General features: G+C 51.2%; 6 protein-coding genes across 6 annotated transcripts; 4 read left to right on the top strand and 2 right to left on the bottom strand.

The window, feature by feature from the left end:
• Positions 1–796: 796 nt before the first annotated feature.
• BKA67DRAFT_690323 (uncharacterized protein) lies at positions 797–1,955 on the top strand (the record flags this gene model as incomplete). The annotated part of the gene is made up of 5 exons (XM_046109128.1): positions 797–965; positions 1,153–1,305; positions 1,387–1,701; positions 1,760–1,819; positions 1,885–1,955. The coding sequence occupies 5 exons, from the start codon at positions 797–799 to the stop codon at positions 1,953–1,955; spliced, it is 768 nt and encodes a 255-aa protein (XP_045959805.1).
• Positions 1,956–2,735: 780 nt separating this feature from the next.
• BKA67DRAFT_561012 (uncharacterized protein) lies at positions 2,736–4,707 on the bottom strand. The gene has a single exon (XM_046102499.1). The coding sequence runs from the start codon at positions 4,545–4,547 to the stop codon at positions 2,757–2,759; it is 1,791 nt and encodes a 596-aa protein (XP_045959804.1). The 5' UTR covers positions 4,548–4,707; the 3' UTR covers positions 2,736–2,756.
• Positions 4,708–5,057: 350 nt separating this feature from the next.
• BKA67DRAFT_534455 (uncharacterized protein) lies at positions 5,058–5,442 on the bottom strand (the record flags this gene model as incomplete). The annotated part of the gene is made up of 2 exons (XM_046099863.1): positions 5,058–5,161; positions 5,220–5,442. 2 exons carry the CDS (start codon positions 5,440–5,442, stop codon positions 5,058–5,060), a joined length of 327 nt encoding a protein of 108 aa, XP_045959803.1.
• A 552-nt stretch (positions 5,443–5,994) lies between these two features.
• Positions 5,995–8,165, top strand: BKA67DRAFT_561007 (domain found in IF2B/IF5-domain-containing protein). The gene is made up of 3 exons (XM_046102498.1): positions 5,995–6,340; positions 6,980–7,799; positions 7,859–8,165. The coding sequence occupies exons 1-3, from the start codon at positions 6,326–6,328 to the stop codon at positions 8,026–8,028; spliced, it is 1,005 nt and encodes a 334-aa protein (XP_045959802.1). The 5' UTR covers positions 5,995–6,325; the 3' UTR covers positions 8,029–8,165.
• A 239-nt stretch (positions 8,166–8,404) lies between these two features.
• BKA67DRAFT_240526 (FAD dependent oxidoreductase) lies at positions 8,405–10,483 on the top strand. Its single transcript, XM_046095683.1, has 2 exons — positions 8,405–8,945; positions 9,091–10,483. The coding sequence occupies exons 1-2, from the start codon at positions 8,688–8,690 to the stop codon at positions 10,402–10,404; spliced, it is 1,572 nt and encodes a 523-aa protein (XP_045959801.1). The 5' UTR covers positions 8,405–8,687; the 3' UTR covers positions 10,405–10,483.
• A 3,526-nt stretch (positions 10,484–14,009) lies between these two features.
• BKA67DRAFT_240493 (INO80 complex, subunit Ies4) lies at positions 14,010–15,212 on the top strand. The gene is made up of 2 exons (XM_046095682.1): positions 14,010–14,608; positions 14,726–15,212. The coding sequence occupies exons 1-2, from the start codon at positions 14,199–14,201 to the stop codon at positions 15,126–15,128; spliced, it is 813 nt and encodes a 270-aa protein (XP_045959800.1). The 5' UTR covers positions 14,010–14,198; the 3' UTR covers positions 15,129–15,212.
• Positions 15,213–15,717: the final 505 nt, after the last annotated feature.

Here is a 15,717-nt window from a genome sequence, read left to right as displayed (position 1 = left end):
TGCTGCATATAGCACCACCTGGGCCTTCTGCGGAGCGCTAATCAGGCAAGGGAGACAGGTGAGATCGCTTTTATGCAGAATACAACCTCAGAAATGTAGCCAGTTGTTTCGAATTGAAAAATTCAATGTCGAAAAGCGATTCTGAGTTGTGCTGTAACTCGAGAATTCCACCATGTGTCTGTTGAGCTTACACGTAACTACATATACATAGAGCTAATCGAGAGTGTTATATACAATATGGTAAGTGTACGTATGCGATCAAACTGTCTTTGCAACAAGATGGAAAACTAGAATGTGTTATGTACTTGGCAGACCTACAGAAAGAACTGCGTTTCTCCAATTGATCTAAGATAATCTACTCGGTGATTGACTTAAACCAGAAGTCCCCTTCATTCTATCACACTAACGGAACATAAAATCCGAGAACTGAGCTTCCATGAGTATTACAAAGCCTGATTGGTGTGCTCTTTGACTAGATTCTCACTCCTTGCATCACGACGAACATGCATGTATGTATCAGATCGATCGATCCAGACTTGTGAAATCTCACCTGAAGAGTTCAGTGGTGATTGTCATCTAGTAGCCTTCCAGGGTGGTTGTTGCGTAACTGTCAGTATTTACTAATTTGCAGTTCTGCAACTTTATAAAATCATCGATCAGTTCACAATCTTACCACTTCTTCTCCGGTGCATTACAACGTAAAAGGCCATTTCCATTTCTCAACTGAAACTCGTCGATCACTAACGGTCACGAGTACGCATCAATTCTTCTTGACTGGTTTCGAGAAGTCTTCAAAATGCAGTTCCTCAATCTTACTGTTGCAATTGGCCTTTCGGTCTTTCCCATAGCCTTCGCCGGGCCTGTTCAGAACGGCAGGACTACTACTGAGACTTGGCATGGTAAACCAACAACTCTCACTGCTGCCGACCATACCTACACTTCTCCTCGCGTTCCCACCATCACTGGTAAGACGAAACTCCCTGGCCCATATGGTTATCATCATGCCTCTTTTGAACGGTTGGTTCGTACTAACTCTATAAAATCCTTCACATTCATGAGAGAAGTGCTGGGTCATGAATACAGCAGAACGCCACCCCCCCCTTTTTTTTTTTCGATCATCTTAGTCGAACTTGGGACTAACAGCTGTTTCAGTCAGCGCTATTCATGATCATTCTAGTGTCCATAGCGATGGTGGAACCAGAGTCTTCACTGAAACCTGGGATGCTCACTTCACCCAGGACGATGGCGAAGTCAAGACCGTTCCTATCAAGACTGTGACACTCACGTACGTCGACGGTACACTTGGTACGTACTTAACAGACACGTCTATGCTTTCATGTCTGTTTGTTTGTTTGTAGACAACGAGTCGCTAAAACGAGTCCACAGCCAACATTCCTGGCACCTTGGCTACCAAAACTGCGCGTGATGCTAGCTACTCGGCCGCCACCGGGGAAAACCCCCCCGAGACCATCACCAATGACGACGCCGAGGTTTCGACATTCCTGACTCAGACTCTGACAGGTGCCTTTCAGCCTGCCGCTGTTGCCAAAGACCACACCAGCGTCAGCATGTGGACCGAGACCACCACTTACACTCAGACGGTCGCCGCCACGACCATGAATATCAGCGGCACTCCCCATACATTCACCGAGTGGATACAGACTATCACCTGGACTAAGCTTGTCACTACTCACATCACCGGTAAGCCCTGGCGGCTCGCTATTTCTGTCCTTGTGAAGCTAGCTGACAAACAATAAAGTGCCTGACAGGATCGCCTACTACACTTCTCCGGTTCCGGTTGACGAACCTCCCTTCGCTAGTAAGTCACATCCACCTGAGATTCGACTGGCGAAAGTCCTTTTTACTGACAGTTTTCTTGTGCAGCAGTTACGACCACGGGAACCCCATGTTTTGACCACCTGGCAGGCGCTGGCTGTACTCCCTTTCCTCAGTAGTAAATGACGCTATCCTTCACATCAGACTAAACTGTGTTACTTCTCATACATGGTGCCTACCATGACTTAGGGTTAGATTGTTCCTTGCAGAAGAGATACTAGCATGGACGCAGTGAAATACGTAGACATACACAAGAGATCTCTGGATGGTGCCTAGATCACTGGCAGATAGAATGCGATTTTTTTTTTACATGGATACAAAGTTGTAGAGTTCGGATAGCCTAAAAGAGAGGTTACGTACTTTCTTGTAATCTGACTTCGCAGTTCGGATTGTGTGTTCGATGCTTACTCCTGATGAGGCGATGATGGAGCCCAAATAAGCTATATGGTGAAACTCCGGGTGAATCACGGCACTTTGGTAACTATCGTTGGAAATGAATGTGGTCTTATAATGGCCAAAAAGCGGACAGTTGTCAACCACTTCCCGGGGGGAGGCTCTAAATTACCCAAGCAATGACTTGGTGGTTTGGTGGTAGATAGCTACGGCTTCAATACTGGTTGGTTTCAATTCCATAAAGGTTCCGGGTCCTAGGATCGATTCGGGTAAGTACGTCACCTTTTTGACCTTTTTCCCATTTGTTTCTCTCGGTTTTTGCCTCTCTTACAATTTTATCTATCTACCTTTTTTTTTTTTTTTTTTCTTTTTACTTTGCCATCCATAAGAAGACCAAGATGATGAAGTACTGTTTTATACCACTACGTCAGATAGTGTTTCAGCCTTCTGTTCAGCGTTTTGTGAACTTTCTTATTCAGAGATGAGTACGTTCAAAATTTTAAATTCTTGTAATAAAATAAATATGCTCATGACAAACGTTTTGCATCATGCGATATGTCAGCTCCACCTATTCCTGTCCAGAATCCATCGGCTTTCCAAATACCAGCATCTCCATAACCTAATAGTGCACTCTCCTTGACCCAGCTGAACCGGACAAAGTCCGGTACGGCTTGCGGTGTGCGCACCCACTCAAACCTGTCCGATTCCTGGCTGGCGAAAGAATATCTTGCCCTCTCAACATCGTTTATCAGCATGCTAATCCCGTCCGTTTCGATTGGTACCGGCGTACGCCAGGTGAAAGTAATATTAGACGAAGCGTCGTTCAAGTGGATCACCGGTTTGAGGACTTCTGGCGGGGCGACTGCGGCAACTACGGATAGATCTACCGCTGAAGTTGGAGTCGTGAAGATTTCCACCGAATAAAATAGACCCCTCTGAGCGAGTCCCTGGACCAGAAGTCCGGCCAGGAGGCCCTGATATGCTAGATTGGGCCTCGTCAAGACGGCAGTTCCCGGCAGCAGGAGAAAAGCGAGCGGCAACAGATGTGCGGGAACGCCACGAAAGGCCAAAGAGATAGCAAGAGTAGACAAAGAAGCAGCATACAGTGCTAAGGACCTCGGAAGAGTTCCCTCTTCATGCAGATAGTACATCTGATGGAGTGCAACTAGGGCCACCAAACTGGGAACCGCGAAGATCTTCTGTTGCAAATCATGGCTTATGATCAACCCGACCCAGAAGGAACCAAGCCACAAGACGGTCTTCTCTATTGGAGCGACCTTGCTCAAAGTCCGCCTGACCACATGTCTGTATATTAGAGTGGCGCAAAGAAGCACCGGCGCATACTGGATGGTGGCAGTGATCAGGGTTTGCCGAAAATTTGGCGAACCACTTTGCACAGTCGGCGCGTCACTCTCGCTCCTGCCAACACCCAAGAGAGCTATGGAGTGCATCAAACCAGTTCCTATGGCAACGCAGAAAGGAAGTAATGGCGTGTTACTGAACAGAAAGACCACCATTGTGAACGCAATGGATATATACGGCAGCATCCGACTCTGTTCCTTGCTATGACACTCGAATCCCGAGTCAAACTGAAACTTGAACGACTGCGGAAAGTAGGTCCGAACCGCAACCGAGACGATACCGTTCATCCTCGACCCCGGGAAGGTATTCGTCTGGCCCATGCGGGAGAGAACTCCGCACCCACCTTTCGCGTCGTCGACGATGCCGAAGTGAACGGCCGAGGCGCATATCCATGAATCAGCGCGGTAAACTGGCCCGCCAATGGCCAGAGGCTGATTTACTATTCGCTGAGACCCTACAAGGTGTGGTTCTTGAAGTTTGACGCTCGCGCAATTCGCTGGGCAGCGGAACGCCATGGGCTTGGACGTGGCTGGACAATTTTCGCCGTCCTCTCCGCATCCGTTGCCAGGTAGCCACAGGGACTCGGTACAACTCAGCTGTCGTACTGGCTGATATGCTCCGTCGACCTTGGCGAGGGCCATACTTCGATCTGATAGAACGGCAAATGCCAGCAGCCAGGTCAGGAAGAGGCTCAGAAACAGCAGCGTCTTCTGTCGGCCATGAGGAAAGTGGGCATCAAGCCAGCGTGATGCCGCTGTTTGCAGGCCAGGCATAACCGGGTCAAAGATATGCCTCTGTTGCGAGTTGACTCCTGCATTTTTGTCCAGGGGGTATTCCTCAATAATCCGGACAAGACGTCCCGTACTTTTCTCCGGGCAGCCATTAAGAGAACCTATCTGGTGAGATGGATCGTCGGGTTGCTCCATTGTAATGCTAGTCATGCTTCCAAACTTCATGATGGACAAACTCGCTCAACCATGCTACTGAAGTGTGCGTTGCGTTGGAGGAGTAGATCGATAGGATGCGCCAGGGGTGTTCAAGGTCGTGTTGAGTAGAGTTAGTAAACATATCACAATGGATGCGTGACAATAGAAACAAAAAAGAATAGATATATTTTGCCCCCCTTCTGGTTGACTGCCCATCTGGAAACACCCAATGTTTCGCTACGCCTGGGTAAAGGTCTGTGCCCTGTTCAGCGATGCTACGTGCGAGCCCCCTTGTTGTGAGACCGTGGCACGGCGACAGGATCGATAGATAGAACGGGAGGGGCCACAACGTGATGTGTGAAGTTTTTGGTATTCCTTTTTCCTAGTTCCAGGGCTGTCCCTATATGCGACGCCTCTATGACGAGCGATGTAGAACTGCTATGTGCATGTCTCGCGGGCTACCGTGTTGACGGCGCTCGTGTGTGTATGTATATTGCTTGTCTTCCGCTTGCAAATGACTCAAACTTTCCGTAAATAACCTTATAACGACGACGCGGCCTCAATTGCGCCAGCGGCCTTGAAGGACTTCTTGTTGGTCCACCTTATTTCTACATTGTGCATCCATTCCATGTACCTCGCCCAGCCTGTGGCGTGTTAGCAAAGAAAGAGGCGGGATGGGGAGGGGGATTGGAGGCTGCATACTCCAATATGCGAATTTCCTCCCAAAGTATTTGCCAGCAAATGGCACCAAGATCATGGTCAACAGAAGCTGTAATTGTTCCAGGCTTCGCTCCCATTCGCGCTGTGCATCGTACTCATCATCGTCCGAACTGAAGGAATCGGTTGTGCTCGAGGGCAGGGAGTCAATGTCATCGTTGTCGGAGTCGGAGGCGTGCGGCATGGCGAACGAGTCGGAGAGAGACATGTTGCTCGAGGTAGACCTGTGGTCCGTGGTTCCGTCGATCGGAGGGAGGAGGGAGGAGGGTGTATTTGCTAAGTATGAACCTGGAGTAAGGCGTGATGCGAGCTCGAGAAGGAGGGAAGCGAGCTTTTCGCCAGGACGGGAGAGCGATGGGTCGGATGCATCCAGGGAAATGATTGTGCTATGCAACGAGAAGTTTTCACCCCGATGCGACCGAAATGCTTGAGAAGCAAGTACGACTGCCAGGGACCGTGTTGTGGTGTATCGAGCTGAGCTTCTGGATCATTATTAGAGCTTCCCCAGGCCAATCTGCAGGCGTCGCCCGTGAAAGTGTCATCCGTCGACTGTTGGCGTTAGTGAATCAATCAATCGGGGAAGCATTGCCGGGCCCTGTGTGATTGGATCAACAGCCTCTCTCCCTCCAATCTGGTGTGGGTACGGTACTCTGGGCAGTGACACTACGTACAATGCATAGGTCAGGTTTGGGTTAGGTTGGGTAGCCCGGGCTCAGGCTCTCGGTGCTGTACCAGGAGTACATGGACAGGCTGCTGAGTTGTTGAGTCAGAAGTGCGGCGCAAACAAACACACGAAGGAATCACTGAGGAGCACGGCTGGGTGACTCAAACGTCATTTTGATAACCCTCCAGGCGCAATCACAGCTTGTAACTCTGACTTTGCTTCCACAACTCCCAATCTACGAACAGCCAGGCACTTGAATCCAAACAAAAGACATATCTCTCCGTCAACGCTATCGGACTGGACTGGCCCTAGACTACTCGCTCAATTGTTGCAACCTTCAAAGCCCGAGCATCTGCCAACAGAAAGCCGTCTCACTTTACGCTCGACACGTTTCCGGAGGGGGTCACCTGGAGTCAAAGTCGCAGATATGGCGGATACCGATGTAAGTTCGCCTGCTTTACTACCCGCGCAAAAGGTTCCTCCGGCATCGAGACATGAGGCGTCACTGTACCTGCGTCAAATGCAAGCAAGCGCATCGCACCGGATGCCCGTTCTCAAAGCATAGCCCTCTTCCGATTACTCAAAAGTATCACATTGCACATTGCACAATGCCATGCCACGCCATGCCATGTCATGTCACGTCGCATCTAGTGATTGCAGTTGACGGGCACCAGGCAGAGCTGGCGGGCGACACTGGATACTGGACACTGAACACTGGACAATGGGGGAGGGGGGGGGGGGCGAAACTAGAAATTTACCCCTCCAATGGCAGCATCTGCCACTGCCCACCATCTGCCACTTGGACACAAAAATTACGGAGCTTCCCAAGCAGGGAGATGGCAAGAGACAGACCTCAGACCATGACACAGATCCGCTAGCACCAATTTGAAGCACTTTGAGTCATCCCCTCCATCAATTTGATTTGATCTCATTGATTGTGGCATTCACTCCCAGAGGCGACATCGAGAATCAGCATCAATTGACTTCCATTTGTCACCAATCTGCCTTTCCCCGAACCCCTACCGAATCCCCGGAATCCATTTTCGGCCTCGATATTGATTTCTTTTTTTTCTAACCATAGGAACGTCCATCGGTCCCTGTGCGCAAGCAACGCAAGAGCGTCGTCTTCAACACTGAAATAGACGTAGTCGAAGCAGACGGAACAGTCAACACCATGGCTTCCACCGAAGAGCCCAAGGACACCGCCATGTCCCACGCACCAAGTACGACGCCTCTGTCCGACGCACTTGAGGCCTTTACTGATACCACTCAAGCTGATGCCGGCGATGCTGCTCCCGCCGACGAGCCCACTCTCGATCTCTCCTCCATGAAGAAGAAGAAGAAGAAGGTCAAGACCGAGGATGCCGACACCGCCGACACACCCGCAGAGGGAGAGGACGGACTGGCCCTGCCCAAGAAGAAGAAGAAGAAGAAGGTTCCCAAGGAGGGTGAGGATGATCTCGCCGCCAAGATCGCAGCTCTCGAGGTCGACAACGATGGCGAGGGAGCCGAGGCAGAGGAGGAGGCCCACGAGGAGCAGAGCGGTGATATGGACAAGGGCACCGGCATCTGGCAGCACGACGAGATCAAGCCCATCACCTACGACCTCCTACTCAGCCGCTTCTTCAGCCTCCTGTCCCAGAAGAACCCCGACCACGCATCAAGCGGTGCCCGCAGCTACAAGATCCCTCCGCCCCAGTGTCTCCGTGAAGGAAACAAGAAGACCATCTTCGCCAACATCCAGGAGATCTGCAAGCGTATGAAGCGAACAGAGGAGCACGTCACTCAGTACCTGTTTGCTGAGCTGGGTACAAACGGTTCCGTCGACGGTAGCAGAAGATTGGTTATCAAGGGTCGTTTCCAACAAAAGCAGATCGAGTCCATGTTGAGGAAATATATCCGTACGTCTCAAGAACCACGATGAGTTTATTCTGCTCAAAAGCTAACATGTCAACTATAGTCGAGTACGTCACGTGCAAGACCTGTCGTTCCCCTGACACAGAGCTCAACAAGGGAGAGAACCGTCTGTACTTTATCACCTGTAACTCGTGCGGTTCCCGACGTTCCGTCCAGGCCATCAAGTCTGGTTTCACAGCCCAAATCGGAAAGAGAAAGAAGATGCAGGGTTAAGCTGTGTAATAGGAGCATTGGTTTGGGCTTTCTATTGGCAGACATATGAGACAGTTATGAGGACATGCCAAGGTTATGTCGTATGATCAACAGATAGGTGCCACAAAATAACACAGCGTTCATATTTTCTGATGAAATTTTGGTGATTGTGGAACAAGTTACTCCCAAGGACGAAGCTCAATGCCGTCACATATCATCCATGACTGCAATTTGAAGCTACACGTGAGAGGACATATGTGCTTGCAGGAGCTTCCATGCGGCAGAAATGTGTGTCCTTGCATATTGAGTAGACAACACCTTGGTGAATTAGTAGATCACGCAATAATCTGGTGGAGGCTGAACGAGTATATCCCCACATGAAACCAACTATCAAAGTGGCTCAGTGCGGCTCTGATGGAAAATTATACCTCCTTATACGTTGTCCACATAAGTCCTTGACTAAATTACATGGCAACTCGACCAAATATTTCGTAAATTTTCAGAAGCCTCGCAACTATTCCCTCATCTGATAATTCAAAGAGGCCCCACCAACTGTCATCCTAGCGGTCAAGCATCCTTGTTCCCACTCAGCAATAGACACGCTGCAACCCCATCCTGACTATAACCTCAATTCTGAGCCCTGCTAGTTTCCTAGACCCAGCATACTCTAAAACGACACCATGGCCGAGGCACAACTTCTACCAGGCCAGTCCGGCCTGCCGGTGCCCAACCCCACCGAATCCCACTGGCACAAGGACCCCTCCGAGAAGCTGTTCGGCCACCGCACCACGGCTGATCTGCCCCACTCGGCCGATGTTGTCATTATTGGTAGCGGCATCACCGGTGCCATTGCGGCGCACACGCTGAAGCAGAGGAGGCCCGAGTTGGAGGTCGTCATGCTAGAGGCGAGAGAGGCTTGCTGGGGTGCTACTGGACGAGTAGGTTCCCCCCCCCCCCTCTTTTTCTCCGAACGATTCTGCGTAAAGATCTTCTAGTGTTTCGGGAGAAGAGTCAGTAGGCCTCGCAACAGGACTCAACTCTGATGTATCTGGTCTGAAGTCAACATTACTAACAAGTTTTCAGAACGGAGGCCATTGCCAGCCTGCCATGTATGCTGCCAAGCCGCATATCGCCTCCTTTGAGCTACGCACATACTCTTACTTGAAGTCTCTTGTCGAGGAGTACTCTATCCCTTGTGACTGGCATTCAACATCAGGTGTACATGCCTACTACTCGGCGTCGCTCTTCAAGCTCGCTCAGGATGTAATCAATAACCTCGGTGATAAATACCCAGACCTCGCCGCCAACGTAGCCGTTGTGACCAAGGGCGAGAAGGGCGCCCCATCGTACCTACTGGAGGGTGAGAGAAAGGAGCTGACGCTCGAGGGCTTGAGGGTTCCCAACGCCGAAGGCGCCGTCGTTCAGTGGAACGCTGCTAGTCTATGGCCATACAAGCTCGTAGCTTTCGTCCTGGAGCGCTTGTTGGCCGCGGGCGGCTTCAACCTGCAGACCAACACGCCGGCCACCGGTCTGCAGAAGATCGATCCGCCGTCAAACCTGACGTCGCCGGCCAGCCCTGCCGGAGGTGGCGAGGGCGAGAAGAAGGCAACCGAGCACCCCACTTGGATCGTCCACAGCCCTCGCGGCCACATCACGACCCGCGCCGTGCTCCTGGCCACAAACGCCTATACGTCGCACCTCCTCCCACAGTTCAGCGACCTCATCGTGCCGACCCGCGGCCAGGTGGCAGCCCTGAAGCCGCCCCAGGAGCCGGCGCCGGGCGAGCCGCCGCTGGACATCGGACATACGTTCTACCTGATGGGCGACCCGAAATCCGGCGACGTCCACCGGGAGGACTACCTGGTGCAGCGCCCGCCCCCAGCCGCCGAGCTGGTGCTCGGCGGCGGGAGACAGCTGGCCCGGGACTACGCGGTCGGCGTGTGGGACGATAGCACGGTGGACGAGCCGGTGAGGTGGTGGCTGCGGGGGGAGATAACGAAGGCGATGGACCTCAGCCTGCGGGACGCGCCGCAGAGCCCCGTCAAGCACGACCACGCGCCGTCCCCCGCGACGCAGGACCTGGAGCCCACGCACGAGTGGACGGGCATCATGGGCTACTCGCGGGACGCGCACCCGTGGGTCGGCCCCGTGCCCGCGTCGCTGGGCGGCGGCGATGGCCTGTGGATCAGCGCCGGGTACACCGGCCACGGCATGCCGAACGCGGCGCTGTGCGGCAAGGCGGCCGCGGACCTGATGACCGGGGCAGAGGAGGTGGACCTGCCCGAGGAGTACGAGGTCAGCGAGGAGCGCGTGGGCAGGGCCAGGGCTAGGGACACGGTCAGAGAGGCGGAGGAGAAGGGGGCACTGGTCTTCGATCTCTCGGCCGCGATGGTGTAGATCGCGTAGACATTGCTCGGTAATCTACTTCACTAACGAATGGAGAATGAATTATTGCCATTGCTGGTCATTTCAATGATTGCAATCACACAAACAAATTATCCATTATCTAACAACGTAATGTTTTTGACCACCTCCCACTCCTGTCGAAGACTAGTCTCAGATGAACCAGCGCGTTCCAGAATCTCCTCCGGTAGCATGTCACAGACTTTCGTCAGTGCGCTTCGAATATGCCCGTTGTGTGCCTGGATCACTGCCAGCCATGTGAATTATCGTGTAAAGTTCCCACCTCCAATACAATCAAAAAGCAGACTAAGTCAGACCAGACTCCAAAATGCTTGCAAAACCACCGGTGTTTGTGGAGTGGTTGAAATAAGTAGTCTTTTGGCCTATGCCGCTGCTGAGAACCGAGGGTATTTGATCGCCATCAGCTAGGTATGACAAAACAATACCCGAAGCTTGAGCGCTTGGGGCAGTTGTTGATGATGAGGATGACGCAGCAAGCGTTGCACTACCTGGCTGTATACCAGAGCTGGCGCTCGTAGAAGATGTTGTCGAGACTACATGTGTTTGGCTGTAGATCGAGCTATCGTATTAGAGATCTGAAAGCCACTCGAATTTGAACTGGCTGAGCATAAAGACGAGATCGTTTCTGTCTACGATGAGCCTAAGTTGACTGACTGACTTGATGTTGTAAAACTGAGCGATTTGTTGATATGCAGATTGTTCACAATAGGAACATCGTCTAAGACCCGACCAAGCGATGAGTGTATATCAACGAGCGCCTGACGAAGACTCGCCATTATAGTGTCAGTATCATTGCTACTTGCCGCGTCTCTTCGTCCGAGGCTGGGGTATGATAGACCTTGGGCTGTGGTCGTCGCTAGATGGTCTGTAGTGCAACTCAGCTCCCCAATACTTACGTTCTATGTCGTGGACTCAGAGTCACTACTATGGTCCTAATCGAACACCTGTGCCGATGTTGGACGGGCTCCAGTAAGGTCATCACTAAGACCAACTGAGCTTGAAAAAAGAGCGCACCGGCAAGTTATGCACGGTATGAAGTTCTTATAACAACCATGTTATTGTTAGAAGCGAAATGAAACGATGACACAGAGAAGAATTATGACGGAGATTTGATAGAATCCGAGCCCGGGAGAGATGTGGCTCATGTTCCATGTTCCAAATTTGAAAGTCGGGAGTGTCTTCCGGTGATGCATATGATGTTGACGCGTTTCGTCCTTGTCTTTGAGTTTTGGCTGTGCTTGTTGGTCCATCAGCCACAATACTGCTGCGTGACATTGGCTTCCAACATTGCTGTTGGAACTACAAAACCCAACACCAATACTACAACGAGAATGATTCTTTGTTTTCCGACATTCGACAGAGGAATATAGTTCCCAACCAAAGAGCAGATGCTTGCAAGCAACAGTCGTTCAAGTTTGCGGTCCTGGCAAGAAACCCGCCAATTTCGCAATCAACCGATCGACCATTTCATGGTAGGTTCTCATCATCACGAGTGTCCTTAACAAGAGGGCATGGTCAATGTTGCGACATATAACACTAAATAATGGCCGAGTACCAGATCGTCTAGACGATCCTGGGTGCTAGTTAATAGTGGTCCAAATAAGCGACTGCGTTCAAATGCAGACTTGAAATGCATCCCGGTCCCAAGTTCCAGCGCAAGCGTCGGGGTTCATGAAATGGATGTCAGGAATGCCACGTATTGGTGACCAGGAAAGTTGAATCGTGGTGGATTAGCTCAAAGGTTGTGTCAAGCTTGCGATCGTTCAGGACGCGAATGCCGCCTTGCGAATTTTCACCAGTTGATAAAGATTGGCCGCAACGCAACGCAACGAAACGAATTCCGCAACTTAGTCATTTAGGAGCCTGTTAGATTGCAGTGCCTCAGGTGTTATGGACGTTCTGTGGAGGGGTCGCAATTGCAATCCCGATTATTCTCCTGATCGGCTCAATAGATCCACTCGTCATAGTGAAGAGATTGCGTTGGCGTAAAGGTAGTGCTCAGCTGTGGGAGGTTGACTGTATACACTCATGAAGCACCAACCGTGGCCGAGTCTGACCTTCAAACCCAGTTGTTGTATTCTGCATCTGAAACCTGCCATGGTACATCCTGACCGGCGGTTAGACGAATCAACAGCACGTTAGTAAAGCTTAAGCTTGCTTTGTCGAAACGAAACACCGTCGAAGCCTTGTGCAGAATGCCAGAACCATGTAGATGAGGGAATAAAATTGCATGCAAGCTGACGAGCTTGCGACATCTTAAATAATGCATGTGGATCGGGCTCTGGTGGGCAGAAGACATAGTCTCATTGAATCATATCACTTTGTTGTCATATTCCAGATGGGCGAGTGATTGTAACTTGTGCGAGGGTGATCTACCGGTGGACGATGACGCTGAAGCTTGCGATCATCAATGTACAGGACGGAAGGAGCTGAATGCAATGGGCGGTCTTGGGTTATTGAACTCCGCATTGGCGAGACGAACTTGAATCGTGTAGAGTGCCACACGACACTCTGTTGGTAAATCTCTAGCATGCCGGCCCGTGATGCATTTGTAGAGGGCAAATCATCATCGCACAGGCAATCGTCATGTGGAATATCATACATGACATGTCGCCTTTCTATTTTATGTACTGAGGATATTGGAAGTAATATTGTTGATCTGGCTGTGTTTTCTGTCCCTTAGTCATGGCGATGGCAAGAATCCTTGGTGGATGATTGTCTCCCTTGTGATGTGCGTGCGTGCGGCTGGACCCTCTTTCATTTTAGATTTGCAATCCGGGAAAAGACGAGCCTTCCGGATAAGACAAGACGAAGGTGATGATGATGAATCCAGCGAGGGGCCAGACTTCTGACTTTGGACTGGACTTCTTTGTGAGTTCTTGGCACTAGGAAGAGGCAGGGACGCATTTAGTGCCGCAAACGGCAAAGTGTGTAGTGAGGATGTCTCTCTTTCATGGTGTTTTTTTAGGGGAAATGGCAGAAAAATTGGCCATGCCATGAACTTCGGGTTAGACTGGCAGCCTGAGGCTTGAAAGGCCAAGAGGTACAAGGGTACAGCTGCAAGGGTTCTGCTCATCCGTCCGCCGCCCGGCCTCTCATGCGCGTAAAGTCGCTCCCATTCTTGTGAGAGCACCCCAAGCACCACACCCAGCGAGCATCCCGTCGTTTATTGTTGTCTGTCACGCCGCCTGGCACCAAAACGAGAGCAAAATGAGACCAATGCCCCGAACCTACCCAGGCCAGGACCAGAACCAGACATCATGGCAGCCCCCATAATAAACCATAACCCTTCCACCCCATCACCATCCCTCTCACCCACCATCGTCGTCGTTGCATTTACAAAGTGAGTGGCCAACGCGCAAATATCACCGAGGCACACGCAAAGACAAAGGCAAAGGCAAGGGCACAGCACCACGCACCACGCCTTGCGGTACACCAACGCCTGCAGGCTAACGCCGATAAAGCCAGAGTGAAGGAGCCAAATTTGGTTTGCATCAGACCCCTTCCGCAGTCAATCAAGGACTGGTCCACCTCTGACCTTGACCTTGGCCTTTATCAATCCGAAGGGAACAAAGTCAAACTGCACAAACCACTCAAACGCCCTGCGCTTTTGCGAGCTTGTCATCAACGCCGCCTCAACCATAAAATTTGCAACACCACCTCGACAATACCACCGCCAACCAAGATTACTTCGTCGTCGCCATCATCATCCTGAATAATATTTCCTACCCCTTCAGCCGTAGTGTCTTGACCTCAGCCTAGCAACCATGCCGGCTACAACCAAGACAAGCACGACAACCAAGGAGAAGGACCGGCGAAAGTCGGCCGGCAAGACCTCGCTTGTCACCCTTAAGGTGTCGCCTGATAGATTGCGAAGGCTTCTCGACCCAGAAGCACCACCAGCCAAGGAAGACTCGCCCTCCAAGGAATCTCCTGCCACCTCAGCACTACCTGCCGAAGCTGCTGTTGCTCCCTCTAATGGTGACAACGCGTCTTCCTCGAATCCCGGCACGCCAGCTGCTGCTGCTGTTGCTGCTGTTGGCACGCCGTCACAGGTTTCCATGGGTCCGCCTACTGAAGGCCCAAAGAAGAAGGGTGTGAAGAGAAGTGCTGCTGGTGCCAACGGTATAGAACCCAAGGCACGAGGCAAGCCTGGCCCTAAGAAAAAGCCGAGACTGTAAGTTTAATTCATCCTCGCCTGGCTTCTGCATGCCTTCCGTCTACACTGCCTCCCTTTCTATTGTCACCTTCTCTCTCGTGTATTTAATTAATAACGACTAACCTATTGCTGTAGTGAGGACGGTACCATCGACCCTAACTCAAAGAACTCTGCCGGCGCTTACCACAAGCTTGGTCCCAAGGCCAACCAAGGTGCTATCAATGCTGGTCTTCGTGCTCTTGATCGATCGGGCAAGCCATGCAGGAAGTGGGCAAAGGGCGGCTTCAGACTCAAGACCTTCACTGGCATTGTATGGGAGATCCCGCGCTGGGCTGCTCCTCCGAAGCCTTCCCCGGATGCTACCCAGGAGGCCTCGACTGCCTCTGCCGACAGTAGCAACAAAGAGAACACCAAGGAGGGCAGTCAGATGAAGAGCGAGAATAGTGCAAGTGGTGCGGATGGAGAGCAGCGAAGCTTGCCACCCAGTCTCCCTGCTGCCAGCTCCCCCGCGCCAATGCCAGTCGCCGCTGCCTCGTAACGAGGAATCTTGTCTCGATCCATGGCTACACCAGCGGGTCCTGATTCATTTCTAATGTCAGCTTTTTCTTTGTTAGCGAGGATCTTGGTGTAATGGTCGCTTGAGATGTTTGGCGTTCCGGTCATATAAACGGGGGAGAGGGTTCATCCGCATCACTGGCTTTCGGTATGGATTTAAACAAAAATGGAAGGCGTTTGGGCTGGCAGGCAACATTGAAGCGCCGCAGCATCATGTTCGTATTTCAGTGTATTATAATAGCTCGATGCTGCATTTGCTACAGCCAGTTGAGCCGACAACATGAACTTCTAGTCATTTCTCATATTTATCACTCATGTGACATTGACACCTTGCGGTTGTTCTTGTGCCTAAGAATATGCCAACTATCATGGCAGATGTAATTGCCCAGGAGTCACCCGCTCTAGCATGGGATGCTCCGGATTGCTCAGCAAGGTCTAATGATGAGACATAATTGCCTAGTCAATTTTGCATTGAAATGAATATCTACTCTTTCTTCTTTACCGGAGTAGGTAGAAAAATGGACTCTGTATCTCAAAGCTTTACTGAGCCAATCTTGGAAGAAGGACAACAA

Source organism: Truncatella angustata, assembly GCF_020726525.1.
Source record: "Truncatella angustata strain MPI-SDFR-AT-0073 chromosome Unknown BKA67scaffold_3, whole genome shotgun sequence".
Lineage (NCBI taxonomy): Eukaryota > Fungi > Ascomycota > Sordariomycetes > Amphisphaeriales > Sporocadaceae > Truncatella > Truncatella angustata.
Note: the sequence above shows the minus strand (reverse complement) of the source record. Positions and strands in the feature narration are given on the sequence as shown.

What these genes read in the sequence shown, in the direction of transcription:
- BKA67DRAFT_561007 (XM_046102498.1), top strand. An exon ending in CATGTTGAGGAAATATATCC is followed by an intron (nt 7,800 to 7,858) that starts GTACGTCTCAAG and finishes TGTCAACTATAG; the next exon opens with TCGAGTACGTCACGTGCAAG.
- BKA67DRAFT_561012 (XM_046102499.1), bottom strand. Translation starts at nt 4,547, where the DNA reads ATGAAGTTTGGAAGCATGACTAGCATTACAATGGAGCAACCCGACGAT.
- BKA67DRAFT_240493 (XM_046095682.1), top strand. Translation starts at nt 14,199, where the DNA reads ATGCCGGCTACAACCAAGACAAGCACGACAACCAAGGAGAAGGACCGG. An exon ending in CCTAAGAAAAAGCCGAGACT is followed by an intron (nt 14,609 to 14,725) that starts GTAAGTTTAATT and finishes CTATTGCTGTAG; the next exon opens with TGAGGACGGTACCATCGACC.
- BKA67DRAFT_240526 (XM_046095683.1), top strand. Translation starts at nt 8,688, where the DNA reads ATGGCCGAGGCACAACTTCTACCAGGCCAGTCCGGCCTGCCGGTGCCC. An exon ending in GCTGGGGTGCTACTGGACGA is followed by an intron (nt 8,946 to 9,090) that starts GTAGGTTCCCCC and finishes ACAAGTTTTCAG; the next exon opens with AACGGAGGCCATTGCCAGCC.